Source organism: Acanthaster planci, linkage group LG13 (genome assembly GCF_054643075.1).
Source record: "Acanthaster planci isolate LZ-2023a linkage group LG13, COTS_SCS, whole genome shotgun sequence".
Lineage (NCBI taxonomy): Eukaryota > Metazoa > Echinodermata > Asteroidea > Valvatida > Acanthasteridae > Acanthaster > Acanthaster planci.
Window position 1 is genome coordinate 7,990,858 of NC_141789.1, and position 18,854 is coordinate 8,009,711.

The window sequence follows — 18,854 nt, forward strand, 5'->3', positions numbered from 1 at the left end:
AGGAAATTCCGGAACTAGGAAAACGACTTGCGGTACAATGGGCGGAGTGGGTAACAAAATTAGCTGTCGATCTCCGAATTCAAGTTTCATGTATGACCGCGGGACCGGGTTTTCATCGGCACGGTGGTTTTCCATGAAGTCTGTCCTTCAGTAAGAAATTTCACAGACATTTTATGCATGAATGTTTGTTCCTAATTTATTTACTTGTTTACGGGTACCCGGCCCGGAAAAATGGAACCGGGTTTTGAAATCGACGGGCGGGTACCCGGGTACCCGGGTACCCGGCACAGGCCTACTGATTAATATCCAAAACTTGGGTGATGTGATTTAGGTCCTCGTATTTGAAATCAGTTTTTTAGCAACAAATTTGTTAGTATGACAGAGATCCTGGACTAAACGTAGTTTCTTCTGTTAGGCAGCTGTTAAAGGATTGTAACACTGGGGTTTGGACTTGACCTCGATTATGCAATTCTTATGTAACATATCATCAATGGTGGATTTGACAAAAATTGGATTTTCTAGGCTGAACCTATTGTTCCTGGCATAAAAAAGAGTAGATAAGGACAAGAAAGGAATTTGGTAACCATGACTAATTGTGTCAGTAATAAAACAATTGGCTTTCAACTTCTCTCCAAAATGTCAGACAGGGTTTTAATTTACCGCCGCCTTGGAATGGACTCTTCACTGCATAATAGTCATGCGTATGGGGCCAATGGGGAGCATTTCACCACACCTTGTTTCTCATTTTCACAAGTTTCCTCATTATTTTAGCAACCTTTCACACCGTTTTTGCAAACTCTTCATACCACTTTCCCGCTGTTTTCGCACACTGATTTTTTCGCAATGTTTTTGCAAATATGTCACGCCTCATTTGCAAAAATTGCACCCATTACGCACATTTTTCACACCTTTTTCGCACGTCATTAGCACCTTTTGCATCCTATTTGCTGCGAATTTGCAGGAGGGAAAAATTGTGGTCAAAATCCATATGCGAATTCCTTTCGCATTTTTCCCATTCCTTTTCGCAGCGTTAACTTTCAAATGCAATGTACTGTATGTCCACTGTCTTTCCCATTTTAAATTCACTTCTCCAGTTTATCCAAACAAATGAAATACCGGGTAAAGTGCCATCTGTATTTACACCCGATAAAAACATCGGTAGTATTTTAAAGGTATTGTGAATTGAATATTTTGCGCAAGAATCAGTTGTCTGCAGAAGTGCATGTATACATGTACACGTATACGTGCATTGAAAAAGTAAAGAGAGAGTGCAGTGTTCGTGTACGACTACATGTACATGCATATGTGTACACATAAATCATGGCCGACCATCAGTCGACTTGATCGACCGAGAGCCAAAGTTGAAATTGTTAAAACTAATCAAGGACAATTCGCAATTTAAACAAAACATGGTATTCTTTTTGAAACACTCTTTCAATTACCAATATACATGGAGATGGAACATGCACAGACATCTTTCCCCCCATTTTCTCTTAAATGTCACTTATGATTAACAAGAAACACATGGCAAAACGAAATCTGAAGCCTGATTATATTTCTCAGGTACAGTGTGTATAAATTCAGCAAACTTTTACACATTGCAGAAGATCTCCACAGATGGATTTTGGTATTGTCATTTGCTGGCACGCGTCACCATTTTAACAAACAACAGAAAGTAACAATGAAAAAATTGCCATATTTTTCCGCATGTGCACAAAATACATCTACATGTAAGTGGAAGGATTGACATGCATTATCATACGGTTTGTACATGCTCTATGTGCATCGTTTTGTACGAGATTGCAAACAATTTTGGAACATAAACTCTTAAAATGTCAGTGCAATAAGTGTGTAATTGTGCAAAGAGGTTCTGACTTGGATACAATCAATTTGACAATCGACCAATCCTCAAGTTACAAATCCGCGGAAATGGACGTGGATGGAATACACCCTAGACAGACTGGTGACATAATCCGTCCCTGAAAAATCCAAAAGCTGGACATGCATTGTGCATTCTGTGTAACAAAGAATTGGAAGTTTGAAAACATGGTTAAATCAGGTGTGAAATGGCCAACTCACTCTACAAATGTCGGTATTTACAATTTTGGTATACTTCTACTAGTTCCTTTTAACTTTTAGAAAGTTTCAGGCAAATATATGAAGAAAAAAGTTCAACTAAAAAAGGCATATTAAAATTGCAAGAAAAATAACCAATGGTTGCGTCAGGAGGCTGTAAAATGCTCTACAGAGCATCTACCGTACTTGTACACGTTGGTTTACTTGTCAATGGAAGTCTGAAGTCCATTCGAAGTTCACTATAACTGATAATTGTAGGCTCAGAGGAAATTACAGTACATTGCATTTGAAAGTTAACGTGGCGAAAAAAACGGGAGAAAATGCAAAATGATTTCGCATTTTGACCACAACTTTTCCTCCCTGCGAATTCACAGCAAATCAGATGCAAAAGGAGCAAATGAGGTGCGAAAACAGTGTAAAAAATCGTGCATAAACGGTTGGAATTTTTGCGAATACGGAATGAAACATTTGTGAAAACATTGAGAAAAAACTGCGCGAAAACAGTGTGAACATTTTGAGAAAGCGGTGCAAAAAGGTTCCGAAAATTATGCAGAAACTTGCAAAAATGAGAAGCATGGTGCAGCGAAATGCTCCACACTGGCCCCACACGCATGACTTGCAGTAAAGAGTCCATTACACAGGCTGCACTGCGCTGCGCTTGGGGCTGGTCAGGGCCAACTCACCACGTGAGCCATCCGGTCCATGCAGCGCCATTGCGAGCATTTGCTCACCACAGCGAGCCGTGCCCACATGTTTTCTCGGATTACCATAAATAAACACTCATCGATGTCGGCAAATAAATTTTTAAAAAGTTGTCTGGTTTTTTAGTAATTCATTGGGAGTTCCCAAGTCATGAAGTCACGGAGCACATGAAATGTGTATATTACAACAAACTTAACATGCTCTGCTGGGGCAACATGGCTTATTTGCCCACTTTTTATTTATTCTCGTGGTGTAGTTTGGCATACAAAATAATCAACCTTGAGATACTACTTGTAGTATTTTGTTACCGAAAGTTTTTTTTCTACTGATAAATAAAATCAACTGCTTAAATTGTATGTTTGTCTTTATGTAGCAAATCTCCTCTTTTCGCCGATAGTGTTTGGCGCGTAAATGACATATCGGGTCTGTTTTAACTTGGGTTTTCTGATGACATGTCACTTTCTGTGGTCACATGGTTATTGGAAAAAGTCAGCGATTGAACTGTCCATGAATGGACATGCAGTTAGCAGTCAGGATGTCACAGCGGGTGTGGATGCAGTGCATTTTTCGTGATGCGGTGCGGCATGCGCGAAGTCCTGTGGTGGTTTTTTAAGAGATTTGGTGATTTTTTTTATCAGCTTCATGAAAACTTAGAGATTTTATGTACCAATACATGTAAACGTAATTCACACACATGACAACATGTGGATACATACATGTATCTGTACATGTGCACATACATGTATGCGGTGCACATGTGGGGTGTCCATCCAAATTGGTTAATGCTAAGCTGTGTGGTTATAACACTCAATTCTGTTATAACAGGAGTCTACTGTAATTCAGCTGTTCAGTGCTGATCTCCGACCTCTACCATTGCCAGCTTTGATTTCGTATTGTATTTTGCCCCAAACCGAGAAACATACTGCTTTGAAGTTTTTAGTCTTCCTTAAGTAATCTTCTGGATATTCCAGAGAATTGAAGTACTTTTGTCTGAGACTAATTTTCCTCTACTTTCCATATTCAGAGATGCTCATGTTTGAAACCACAGAGAACAAAAACTTCCTTGTGTCTACATGTACATGCACCAATACTACTTAAGTGCAAAATTATTTCCCCACTTCCAGAGAAAATCTGTGAAAATATTTTCCTGCTTGTGTGAAAAGGGGTAAAAATCTTTCCCCACTGTTGGCACACTTTTTCACAATTCGTGAAATGAAAAGGAATTCCCTGGGAAGAGAAAAGTGTGAAAAGATTTTCCCATTTTGGTGTTAACTTTCAATCGCAATTTACTGTACATTTATCTGGAGATGTGTGTAATCACCCTTCCAAGGAACACATAAGAAATAATGGAGGATTTTGGGGATGGTATCCAGTTTTTCTTACACAGTTGAAGAATTGTGAATGACTACATGTATTAGTTCCTCACAAAAATGCATAAAGACTTGGGGTTAAGGATCAAAATGGGTTGCTCTCCATCATTTCTGATATACAGCGTATGAACTCTCGTGTCTCCATCTGTGTGTGTACATTTTCAGTTTATGGCCCAACTTTTTTCCTCTAGACTATGGACATGTAGACACATTTTCTAATACCTGTCAAACAAATAGTGATTGTATGAAATCAATTCCAGTGATATTCCAATGTCAAACAACAAAGGTCAGATGTAAAAGGGACATGAAAAATTACACTTTTGGACCCCAGATTTTTTTAATTGCCCATATGGCTTGCGAGCTGCCATGTTGGTCTTTCATCAGTTCATGCTAATGTAATAGACAGTTAACATGGTTATCATAGCAATCATAGTAATGGCAGAATTTGGAAGATAGAAATCCTTGTATACACCTGGGAATTGGAAACAAAGAGACAACATTAATTCCAAAGAACAAATGGATACCAAAAATTGACTGAATTTTTTTGTTTTTACATGTATTATTGAATTAGATGACCAAACTCAAGCAGCTGAAGCTAAGGTGAATTTTTATATATGCACACTGTTGATAGACCGATTGCGCCTGCTAAATCACGTGACATACAGTACATGTAGAGTGGGTATAAACTCTATACTATAGCAACATGTGTTTTTAGTTTAATACAAAGCCAATCACCCAGCACAGCAGTAGTCTGAGTACTGTACATGCACCCACCATCAGCTTTATTTTTGGTAAATGGTACTTATGAAACACTTTGCTTTTGGTGGATGCCATGTTTGTAGATATTTAATACCCACTATTTAGTAGGTCATGTGACTTGGTGGGTGCAATCAGTATGGTGGTAGATGGCCTGTTTTTAAATTTAACAACCAAATTGCGCCAGCGCACACGTTACAGGTACATCTTAAATGACTGATCATATCAGTTTATAATTGGATATTGATCTAAATGTGCTTTCCAATTTGTGAGAAAATAATTTGTCATCAGTTTGTTGACAAATCTATCATACTGGTAAGGTAGACCTGATAAGGCCTGTGATTAACATACTGTGCATCTACATGTACATGTACATGTAGTAGTAAGTCCATTAAACTGGCACTTACATGTACCTGTACAATTCGTGTACAAGTACATACAGCATTATTTTGAAGTAAATGCTTTGTTGGCAGAGCAGTTGAGTGTTTACATGTCTCGAACGCTGTCTGTACATGCAAGCATAATACTAATGTTTGTAAAATTGACTTCACGCAGACATTTACCTGGGATCTTGGTGGCAAACCACTCACATCAGCAGATTCCTTAGAAGTGGAAGTGAAGGATCATGAGAAAATCGGACGTAATAGGCAAGTATATAAATTACCCTCCCTCCTCCCTCTTTTTTAGGCAATGATTATAAAATATAGTAGTCTGTGTTCAGGGTGTTAGTGTTGTGGTTGAGACCTGAGAGTCTGAGATCGAGACTTGTTTTGAGACCAAAAAGACCGAGACCGTTTCAAAGAGGTAAGTTAAAAAGTACATACCGATACATGTATTATCAGGTACATAATTACATAATAAATACTTGTACTATCGGGTATCTGTCTGTCTCTCTGTCTGTCTGTCTGTCTGTCGGTCGGTCGGGTTGGGAAACAAAGTGTGACATAATAGTGAAATTTTTGAAGTGTTCAAAAACTTAATCTAATCTAAAAATATGATACTTTAAATGCAGAAACAATTAAATGTTGGTTGCGCCCACACAATTAATCAGTGCACCATATATTGAGGGCTGTCACACAAAGTGCAGACGTATCTCTTAAGGAGACCCCTTTACAAGAATTCACTTTTCTACGGATTGAAACAGACTCAAAACAAAACTGAAACGTGTTTAGTTACAATTTGAAAAACTGCCATGTTTAGTTTTGACAGTTGTCCCACAAACACAACGATCTCAAAGAATGTAACTGACAAGCTGTTTTAATTTACAGACCATAGTCATCCATCTACATGTACTAAAAGATTTATAATCTCTAAGGGCTTAAATCTGGAAAAAAAAAGGTGTTGATAAACTAATGTGTACGTAACATTGACACCTTGTATTACATCCAAATCTCCTCACCACAAAGGCCAAGTAGTCATAATGAATTCAAACACAAGACTGTAAAAACTTAGCAATTTCATAATCCACTGTTTCATTTTAAATTTTGAGATAAACTGAAGGAATGCTTTTCTCCTAAAAAGTTAATGTCACCGTCCAGAAAATGGGTTCTAACCAGGTCTTTGCTGATTGTTGAAAATGCTATGTAATGTCCATGTTCATGTACATGTACAGTTAAGTTTTTTTGCCAAGAAAAATGTTTTTAATTATTGATATTCAATGATTATTAATATTCAATGATTCTCACACATTCAAAAATCAGCTACATGTACATATACGTACAGTTATTATTGAACTTCTGTCATTCCTTTTCAAACTTTCATTGAGTGATCTTGTTTGGCCTTGAGAACAGTTTTGCAGATGTAACATTGAAACTGCACTCATGTAATGCCTGTTTAATCCATCTTTAAAAAAAAGCATTATTGAAGAAGTCAACAATGATATATTCACACACTGTACATGTACATACACGTACGTATTATACATCCTATTTAGAAGCACTAAATAAGTTATGCAGTCCAGGTGAGGGATGCACTTTCGCACGTTGTTGAGGTAGTGCTGTTGGATCCCCAGCTGATGAGTCAATTCCATCAGTAGCCTTGCTATAACACAAAACATGACGAAACTGGAGACATCACTGCAACAGAACTATACACAATATACTGTACTGATATACATGTATACAGAATCAACAAGGCTAACTGCAAGAGAACAATACACAATATACTGTACTGATATACATGTATGCAGAATCAATGAGGCTCATTTCAACAGAACTATACACAATATACTGTACTGATATACATGTATACAGAATCAATGAGGCTCATTTCAATAGAACTATATACAATATACTGTACTGATATACATGTATACAGAATCAACAAGGCTAACTGCAACAGAACAATACACAATATACTGTACTGATATACATGTATGCAGAATCAATGAGGCTCATTTCAACAGAACTATACACAATATACTGTACTGATATACATGTATACAGAATCAACAAGGCTAACTGCAACAGAACAATACACAATATACTGTACTGATATACATGTATGCAGAATCAATGAGGCTCATTTCAACAGAACTATACACAATATACTGTACTGATATACATGTATACAGAATCAATGAGGCTCATTTCAATAGAACTATATACAATATACTGTACTGATATACATGTATACAGAATCAACAAGGCTAACTGCAACAGAACAATACACAATATACTGTACTGATATACATGTATGCAGAATCAATGAGGCTCATTTCAACAGAACTATACACAATATACTGTACTGATATACATGTATGCAGAATCAATGAGGCTCATTTCAACAGAACTATACACAATATACTGTACTGATATACATGTATACAGAATCAACAAGGCTAACTGCAACAGAACAATACACAATATACTGTACTGATGCAGAATTAATGAGGCTCACTTCAACAGAGCTATACACAATGTACTGTACTGATATACATGTATGCAGAATCAATGAGGCTAACAAAATTTTTGTAACCATAAGATACTGTACGACTCAAAAATATAGGACTTTTTCGTGATCGATTTACTACGAAGAATTCTTGGCGAATAAGGTGCAATTTCAAAAATAACACTTGTCTTGGGAGTCCTTTCTTTTGTGAAGGTAAAGGCCGATTCGCGAAGACTTGGCCGCCGCCATGAAGGAGAAATGCGGAGGACTGTTTGTGAAACACCGGGCCCCTCTTTGCAAACGATGCCAAACACTGAAACACACATAATGCCTAGACCTTCAGACCTTGAAAGAATTCACCAACGGAAACACCTTCACAAGTCACGAACATGATAATGCCCAGAATCGGAAGATGCGGTATAATAAGTACTGTGGATATACTGCATTAAAAGAGTAGACCTTCCATTAAAAAAAATGCAAAAAATGGTAGTCGGCAAACTTTTCGTTCGTGAAACCCATGTTTTAACGACTCTCATGGGGCTATTAAAACCATTTGCATATTAAAAAAACCTGTCCACCTTCCCGTCCCTCCAATAAAAAGAGTGTGAAAGATTTTCAACCTCTTCACAATGACATTTTAAGCTTTCACACAAAATTTTGATGCATTTTCAATCAAAAAGTAACATGAACTTTAAGCCCCACCATTGTGTGAAAATACAGCAAATAAACACAAAACTAGCCCAAGTTGGTAACAAAGTCTGCCCAATCAAGGTCAATCATAGAAGACCACTTTGATTGTTGCAGAGCATGGCGAACATTGCTTGCAGCATGATACCCTGAAGTCAGGACACAGCAATCTACCAGTTTCTACACACTGTACTGTCAAATAACTTTGTACAGAGCAAAATAATGGTTGTTGGAGGAGATATCAGGCAAACGCTCTCTATCACCTTGAAATGTTCCTTGGTAGAGTGCAAAGGCAGATATGCCTGTTTTACCCTCTCTGGTGGTCATACCATGGGATTGCAGTCATTCAGTGGACAAGTAGGAAAAACTTGAAGGAACAGCTTTTAGCTATGCACAAAGGAAGTGGAGGTTTTAGAGCACTGACTTTAGCTACTTTAATTTAAACACAAAACAAAACCAGAGAAACTCCATGGAAGAAAGAAACCAGATCTGAAAAAAGCTTTTAAAAGTAAGCTGGTTCACCACGACTTGGCACTTTGGGGAGAAATTTCTATCCAATTTTTGGTTGGGCAAAGATCTTTAGAATTTTTTTTTTTTATATGGTAGGTCTTAAATATTGCCGGAACATTAGTGTTGGGCGAGTCCACCATCTTTGGAATCGATTCCGATTCTGTCCAGGAGTCGCGATTCCACTCAGAATCGAATCCAATTTTTACATGTGCCAATGCCATGTCGAGTATACCTAAGATTACATGCAAAATGCACTTGTAAGTTGTTTCCTAAACACTTGTCATTAAAAATTATCCCCTTTTATGATTATCATTACAGATTTTTAAATCAGAAATTTTAACTTGATAGAATTACATCATTTATGGGAAAAGATTATCAATCTACGTAGCTCGCCGGCTTTCAAGTTTCCAGTTTATGTAGAAGTGACCATGAGTTCTAAAAAGCGTATTTGACAAGAAAGCACCTTTATTTTCATGCCACCAAAAACATACTGAAGAAATATTTTTTTCCTTAAAGTCCTCCAAAAATATGACCTTATTCCACTGACGATGAACTACATGTATAATAGTTTTCTTGATCTTTCGATTGTAAATTCCATCAAAACTGGACTGCTCTCGCGCCGCAGAGCACCGCTTGCATCAGCGGCCTGTTTGTGCAATCGTTGGTGAACATGCCTGAAGCTACATTTTTCCTGTGTGTATCCCCGCTACCAGCTTCAACATGAGGCCATTAGTCCTGTTCCAAGGTGGAGACGGAAAATTTTGAGAATAGCACATTATTTTGACCTTCAATTCACTCAACAGGTTGAGTAGAATTTCTTTTCTTAATGGTAGAAATGAAAGATGAAAAGTAGTCAAAGATTGTTTGGCAGAGTGAATGATGGTAATCATGGTGCATATCTCACAGACTCAAACATGAAGTATCCGCAAAGAAATGCTTGCAGTCGGCCCACAGCCACAGGTCCGTACATTTATGTGCACCAATGGAGAGCAGTCGATGCATGCAGGACTATTACAAACATGCACGAATTTGAACACCGATTTCCACCTTAGGACTATTACAAACATGCACGAATTTGAACACCGATCTCCACCTTGGCCGATGCCATTGCCGATCTCTCCAGCTTCTCCCTTCTTATGAATGGTTTAAGTTTAGTTGGCAAACCCTGGAAATGTTTGACTTTAAACAACTTCGGATCGCCGATTTCATGTCAAGGTTTGTGGGATTTGGGGAATTTTCCAAAAGCTGGTATCATGGGAATTTTCAAATGCTAGTTACTTGCATTTGGAGTATTTCATGGTAAAGGAAGAATTAATATCAGGTAAAGGGCTGCATTGTTTAGGTTTTTTCTTTCACTTCTGAACAAAGTTTTGTAATATGTGACAAAGAACATGTACAGTAGGCCTACTTTTCCCACCACAGTTTACTTGGATCTTGAAGATTAAAATGCGACGTAGTTCCAGCGGACGATTTTTTTGGGAAGTACATGTACCTTAAGCACTCCAAGGAATGAGTTGCTAATTGGTGTCGATCCTTCGGATGTTACAATTGAGTTTCAATAAGAAATAGAGGGTAATCAGCAACAAAAAATTTCATTGCAAGGAATTTGGCGTGTGGGAAAAACTTTTCATTGCTCACAATCACAATGGAGCACCCAAATGCTCAGCATGTTAACCCTAGCTGCCCAAAACCTGCCATACTCCAACAGCAGGTTTTGGCAGGTTTGGTACCGTACCTTAGGAACCTGCTGTTGAATTTTGTGAGACTTGGAATGAAAGGCCCAGGGAGATGGTGTTGGATTCTGTGTGAGTTGGGACACACAGGAGTCATTGTGTGCAGTGTCTGACTTGCTATACCAATTGTTGGACCATGCTTGATTTTGTCAGGTTTGGTACTGTTCAATGCAAGTCATCCTATACTGCATAGACCCATCCATACCATATCAATCAAACTCCAACGGGCTCATTCTGTTGGAGTTTATCAGGTTTGGTACACTAACCTGCATGTACAAGTACATAGACAAGTACATGAACCTGTTGGATTTTGTGAGGTTCAGTATGCTTTCTAGTGCAGGAGCCTAGGGGGTTAGGTTTAAAGAGTCACAATTGGTATGCAGCCAACAGTGGGCCATTGGCATTCTGTAGACAAATTAGTTGGAGTACTACACAAGCCGCTGCGATTCTGCAAAGCATGTAGGCCACGTTTTGCCCCGGACTTCAGTTTTTGACAACGAAAATAAAGCCGTGCGGTTTAGGTTCCTTGATTTGGCATAAAACCACAAATTTTTTTCAGAAATCGATGGATCATTTTACATGACAGTCTTCTGGAATCGCTGGACTGTTCCTGGAATCAGATCACAAGGTTATGGAATCGGTGGTGGTGTGAATTCCAAATTTGGAAGCGATTGTACCCGATTCCAGTGTGGATTTGCCCAAGCCTGCAGAACATCATTCTAGCCATAATCAGAACTTAAGATTGAAACTTTTTGGAAATTCACTACACCCTGATGCACATGCACATATATGCACACATATTGGCCAGCAAACCACTACACCCTCATGTACATGTACATGTACATACAGACAACATCTCCGCTTTTCATTACTTCAGTATGGTAAGACCTTGTTGGCCAGCAAACCACTACACCCTCATGTACATGTACACATGTAGACAACATCTCCGCTTTTCATTACCTCAGTATGGTAAGACCCTGTTGGCCAGCAAACCACTACACCCTCTTGTACATATACATACAGACAACATCTCCGCTTTTCATTACCTCAGTATGGTAAGACCCTGTTGGCCAGCAAACCACTACACCCTCATGTACATATACATGTACATACAGACAACATCTCCGCTTTTCATTACCTCAGTATGGTAAGACCCTGTTGGCCAGCAAACCACTACACCCTCATGTACATATACATACAGACAACATCTCCGCTTTTCATTACCTCAGTATGGTAAGACCCTGTTGGCCAGCAAACCACTACACCCTCATGTACATGTACATACAGACAACATCTCCGCTTTTCATTACCTCAGTATGGTAAGACCCTGTTGGCCAGCAAACCACTACACCGTCATGTACATGTACATACAGACAACATCTCCGCTTTTCATTACCTCAGTATGGTAAGACCCTGTTGGCCAGCAAACCACTACACCCTCATGTACATGTACATATACATATATACAACATCTCCGCTTTTCATTACCTCAGTATGGTAAGACCCTGTTGGCCAGCAAACCACTACACCGTCATGTACATGTACATACAGACAACATCTCCGCTTTTCATTACTTCAGTATGGTAAGACCCTGTTGGCCAGCAAACCACTACACCCTCATGTACATGTACATATACATATATACAACATCTCCGCTTTTCATTACTTCAGTATGGTAAGACCCTGTTGGCCAGCAAACCACTACACCCTCATGTACATGTACATATACATATATACAACATCTCCGCTTTTCATTACTTCAGTATGGTAAGACCCTGTTGGCCAGCAAACCACTACACCCTCATGTACATATAGACAACATCTCCGCTTTTCATTACTTCAGTATGGTAAGACCCTGTTGGCCAGCAAACCACTACACCCTCATGTACATATACATACAGACAACATCTCCGCTTTTCATTACGTCAGTATGGTTAGACCCTGTTGGCCAGCAAACCACTACACCCTGATGCACATACAGACAACATTTCCGCTTTTCATTACTTCAGTATGGTAAGACCCTGTTGGCCAGCAAATAGAGACACTATATCTAGACGAGCTGTCTTGGCCATCAAGTTCACCAAATCCAGAGAGTTTTCCAAAGACAAAGTTAAAAACAAGTGCAGAAGCTGAGAGAAAATGACATTTGAATTTGTGCCCCTGTACATGTACATTTTCAATGGACTGCCCTTTTCATTTTGTTTATGACATGGACTAGCATTGATATCATGCAATATCATGGAAAAAACATGATGGACCATTTAAAATGAGTGACTTCTGTAGTTCATTCCAGATTGTTTGAAACCCTGTTTTTAGAATAAATTAAAATAGCCACTTCGAAATGCACCAAATCACATGATTTTGAACTACAAAGTGTTAAAGCTCCCTACTTTGGGAGGGGGGACACCCACATCCTCCCCCCGCTTGGTCGCTTCGCTCCCTCGCATGGAGACTGCAAATGCGCAAAAAAATCTTACTCCCAGCTGGTCTCTGACCTTGGCATCTGTGTACTGACGCTGGAAACGCTTGAAAAAATGTTTAAAATCAAAGAACATACTTTTTAGGAATTATAATGTACAAACCTTCAAAACTATATGAAATGTACGTGTACAAATTTTTGGAATTGGCATATAACGCAAGGTCATTTACATCTGCACATTCCCTGTTTGTGTGCTGTAAATAATTATTGTAACCTTGCACTGATCCCTTATGTTATTATGAAAATGGCCATGTTACAGGTATAATATCAGTGTTTAACATTGTATGAGCAATGTGTACTGGATATGCTCTACAGTGCATGCAAAGTACCAGTAAACATAAACATCGCTGACACAGGTCTGTGGTACATGTACATATGGTGTTTTGTTTTGGGTTTTTTTTAGGTTTCAATCAATACCAATTCTTGCATGGAGAATGGTGCTGCATTACTTCGTGAAGACATTTATATGTACTGGTACATGTACATATACTGGTATAAAGACCATATGGCAGTATGGGCATGACTTTCTTTTGTTGTTTTAAGCCATTGCATATTTGTTATAACCCATTGCACATTTACATGTACATGTATATTGTGTGACTGGAATGTTGTTTTTATGAGCTCAGGGGTGTGGTACATGTATATCATAATTACTGGGAAAACTTGCATGTGTGCTTGAAATGTATAATATACAATATATACACAGTACATGAATCTGTCTCTGCTCCTGTATCCGTACATGTATGGACATGTAGTTGTGTGTGAACCCTATTCAGTGACTTCGTGCTCCCCCACCCTACTGTGAAACAAACCTGCATAGTGTAATGCATGCTGACGTGTTCCACATATAGGCAAGAGAAAGTGGCCCAAAGGTGGTCGTAAAAAGTGTATTCAGTGTGTTCCCAGTAAATTAATGTGAAACTCTGTGTGTGGAGCAGAGCAGAGCAGGAGTAAGGGTTTTGGGGGCCCAGAGTGGTTTCCAAATTCTCTGCAGGTTTTTTTTTTGAAGGTCTGCACTGTGTACATGTACAAGTACATGCCACGTTTGTACATATTAAATTACATTTTTATCCTCATGGGTATTTGCATTTGTATATGTATTAAAATATTAGCGTGTGAAGTTCAGGTTTTTCAAATTGCACCAATGAACCATGGAGTCACTTTTCTGGGTTGACATTTTGATCAAATGTCTCTGATATAAATATTTCAATTTGCTACAAATAAGTACACTTTGGAAATTTGTTCTTTTCAAGTAAATTCTAAATACCTATTTTGTGAAAATTTTGTGGAGTACCATTAAGTATTCCACACAAATGCCAAATGTTTCCTGGAGGGTACTTCTAGTTTTAGTGCGCCATAGTCGCCCTAAATGCATCCACAATGACATTCTGGAATCCCACAAGCTTTTGACACGAGTGCTCATTTCTAATTAGCCAAATACTCAAACCAGCCTGCATTTTGACTAATCACTACCGTTAAGGTGGTGATCTCAAGTACTGGTACATGTACATTGGCGGGCTAGGGGTATTCAACTGAGTCGATGCATGAGCATGCCTGAGCAAGTTTTATTGTATTGAGCAGGTCGTGTGTGTTGAAGGGAGTGGGGGCCCTTGTGGACAGCATTTTTATATTGTATTGAGAGATTACAAAAAATACAATATTTGTCTCAAATAGGATTGATCCTGTAGTTGTTCAGGATTGAATAATGACAAATTGAAAAAAGGTAATGAGTAAGTTGCCCAAATCTAAACAACAAGCGGTGAAAGAACAATAGTATTTCAGCACACTGAGTGCCGCACTCTGTTGTGGGCAATAGAGGGATTATAATACTTTTTACCCATTTTTTAAAAATTTTGATTGGAGTGGGTTTAAAAATTTTTTTACTGTCTGTACGTGTACGTACTTTATATCAGTGTTACTTCAGTGCTGCAGAAAGGTTTTTGCACCATCTATTATAGTCCCAATTTAACAATGGGAACCAGTGCGACCTTACTGCAGGCCTCATGCAATTTACATGTATAAGCAATGAGTGAAGGAGAGCTCGTGAAACTTGCATTTTATTATATGAGTTCCATTTTTTGGGTGCGAATCACTCTTGCAAACATGATGCCAAATTATTTTGAATATGATTGAGATTAAATAGGCCCTATTCGTTGGGGACCCAAATGCAGTCATATTCCCCGATGTAGTGTATTTATTTGAAACTGTTAAACTCAAAGAACTAGATGATATTCTATGATTTCATTCCGATCCCCAAAATCACCTGGTACTCAGTACCATCCCATTAAGGGTTTAAATTCATACTGTATGTTCAGGAATACGACTGAAATTGGGGACGCCACGAATACAGTCTATTACATGTACATGTACCTTTCCCATTTTGGTTCATGTTGCTCTTGGTACCGCTGCTTGGGATCAGTGGATGGCTAATTGTCATTTCTGTACAGTATTCATCTTCATAGCGATTTTCGAGATACAGTATAAAACTATATTAATTAAAAAAAAATACTGTTAGAATAAAGAGGTTTCTTTGCCACAATTTGTGGTCCCAGAGACCATTTTTGTGTGTACATTACATGCCCAATTCTCAATTTTTTGGGGGGTGCCGCCATCTTCCTCTTCAGACCTGCTGTTATTTGATTTCAATGTGAAATAGAGTACCGAAGTGAATACATCACGTGCACAATAACCAGCGCATGAACCATTCGTTTGCACTGCACTTTCTGGTTCAGAGTGACGTCACACTTCGGTACTCCATACTGTCATGAAGGTGTCATCATTTTATTTTAATAAGTGTATATTAACATTAAGTAAGTAATTATTACCAAGAATTCTGACTTTCACATTCCTGACTTTAAAGTTTCATTTTGAATCTCTTTCCATATTCTAGGACGGAGTCTTTAGTTTACTGTTTGACATATCAGCTTCTTTTAAGAGTCTGGAATCACCTTGAAATAAGCCCATAGAATTTTTTCTTTCTGTTTTTGATATGTTTTGCATCTGAATATTCAAAAAACAATCAAATATTTAATAGTCAATCAGATATTGGAATATTTGGATATTTGGTACAGCCCTAATGGAAATGCTGCTAAATGAGCATGAAGATGGAAGCCTCCCCATTAAGAGATGTAAACAGCTTCCGGTACATGTGTTTGATTTTTGTGTAATTCAGTTCCTATATTATTTACATATTCATGTTGGGCTGAAACAATAAGTTGTCATTTAGTTGATTGATTACTGATTTTAGTGCTGATTGCATGTACATGTACATCATTATTTTTGTGGTTATGTTGATGGAAATGGTTTTAAAATGAATTAACACTGATTAAAGGCTTTTTATCAGAAGACCTTGGCAAAAGCACAAAGTACATGTACCTCAATGGAGACAGATGATGTTGTACATAAATGTACATTTACTGTAAGTAACTTAACAGTCTGTAGGACAATTAGAAAATTATATTGAAAAATTAGATTGAGAATCAGTTGCTCTTGATGGTAACACTGTAATAAGACCTGTGTTCTGAAGTGAGTGATTGGGCATATTCAGCACAGTGTACATGTACTGTACCTGGAGTGCACATGATCATGTACGTGTACAAAAGTTACAGTGTGTGTTCATGGATAACATACACCATAGGGGTACATGCATGTTTATAAATACTGTTACGCAGTACATGTATATCACACAATACCGTCACATAAAGATTCCACTCAGTAGTGGCTCCAAAAACACCACTGTTCATGGTTCAGTGCATGTGCATTCACTAGATTTGTTACCTATGTGCGTGTGACATTTGTTTGGTGCCACTCCTACCGGTACATGTGAATACAATCACATTTGTATGTGTTTGTTACGGTATGTTGTACAAGTACTGTATAAACATGCACTGAGTACAAGGTTGATGTGTGCAGCAGTGTTGTTGTTTAGAGTCGCTAACATGGACTCCATTCACGATTTTTTGACTTGAGACTTGACAACTTAGCAAAAATAACATTAAACTTGACTTGAAACTTCTTTAAAAAGTTGGAAAAGAACTACTACCCCCGATACAATAAACAACAATAGACCAGTTGCTCCTGCTAAATCATGTGGCCTATAGTGGGTATTAACCCCATATCAACATGTATTTTTAGTGTTGTTTACAAACAAAGCCAATTTATATTTAAATTTTAATACCCACTATAGGTCACGTGACTTGGCGGGTGCAATTGGTCCATTGACTTGGAAGACTTGACTTGACCTGGGAACATTTCACTTATGACTTGACTTGGAAAAAATTGACCTGAGACTTGACTTAAGGAAAATTTGACTTGAGACATGACTTGGGAAAAATGCAGTGATCTTCAAAAGCCTTATTGTACTGTACATGTACATGGATACACATAGGTTCCCCCACATCTACTTTACGCAGGATGTAAGTGTGCAATGTATGTAAATGTACATGTATGGGTATACTGGATGCATGTAGAATGTATGTATGTATGTCTTAGAATATATGTTTATGCATGCAAGTGTATTACTATTAGCCAGTCTATTGCTACCGGTACATTAAAAGTAGACTACACTTTTAAAAAGTTTTTTATACGATTGACTGATTTGGGTGTATAATAATATTTACTGCAGCTTTGATTTTCCACAGACTTGTTTAATGTTTTGAGTGAACTGCTTTTAGAAAAATCAGGAAAAACATGGTGCATCTTGAAAGGCTAAATCTTGTCTTGCATAAAACCTATGGACAACAGGGTGTTTTGGGTGAGTGGACAGTACACACGTACATGTAGGGTCGTTCTGCAGACGTGTGCATTTTCGAGGTACTGATCTGGACGGGGTTTCCATTCCCCCCTTCCCAAAATACAAAAAAGAACCAAGAAAAACAAACACCAAGCAATCATAAGAGATGTCATCCCTCAAAGGTTATTACTGCTACATGAAATAGTGTAATGTATTACCTTTGTATTGGCCTGTCAAAGATCAGATGTAAAAAATAAAAGAGGGTCCTGACCCCTGCCTTGAAAAATTTCTACTGCACATGTAGATCAACCTCTGCTTTCCTGTGAAAGATGAGTTTTGCACTGCCAAGATTAATCACCAAATTTACTTTAAGGTAATGTGCCCCTGCGACAATGTACATGTACGTGTAGCACTGTGGATTCGTGAAAAAACTGTTGGAGCAGTGAAAGTTTCTGCAGTCAAACTGCCGGTAGTCAAGATGTACTTATTTGTATAAGTGTCCACAATGTGCATGCATGATCATGTATCATGACCACACTTTTACCTTGTCAGTACTAAGGGTACAGAGGAAATTATTACTGTAAATATAGTTTTTGTTAATGAAAATAGGCCTCACTCTACACTAGCTTTGAAATGGTCGGTCAGACCATTATGCTTCTGAAATGGTAATGAGATGGCATCATTTTTCATGGGAAGAAAAACCATTTTCATAAATAAAATTTAAAGTCTCCTGCGTTCACATACCCCTGCTCATCCTACATATGCAAATTTCTCATGTGCCTATTACAATTCTCTGAAAAGACTTGATTATGCATATTGCCCCTTGACCCTCCAAAATGCACTGTGGTCCCGCCACCATGTTTGTCCTTCTTTCCTCAGCACCTATTGTTTACAGACGTGTCTTTACGGCATTTTCAGAG

General features: G+C 38.2%; 1 protein-coding gene across 1 annotated transcript in view; it reads left to right on the plus strand.

The window, feature by feature from the left end:
- The first annotated feature begins 4,719 nt into the window (after positions 1–4,719).
- Positions 4,720–18,854, plus strand: part of LOC110982483 (myoferlin-like) — a 181,289-nt gene continuing 167,154 nt past the window's right edge. Inside the window, exons 1-2 of the mRNA XM_087145128.1 lie at positions 4,720–4,748; positions 5,360–5,551. Coding sequence (XP_087001254.1) covers positions 4,720–4,748; positions 5,360–5,551 — 221 coding nt within the window. The remainder of the gene's footprint in view (positions 4,749–5,359; positions 5,552–18,854) is intronic.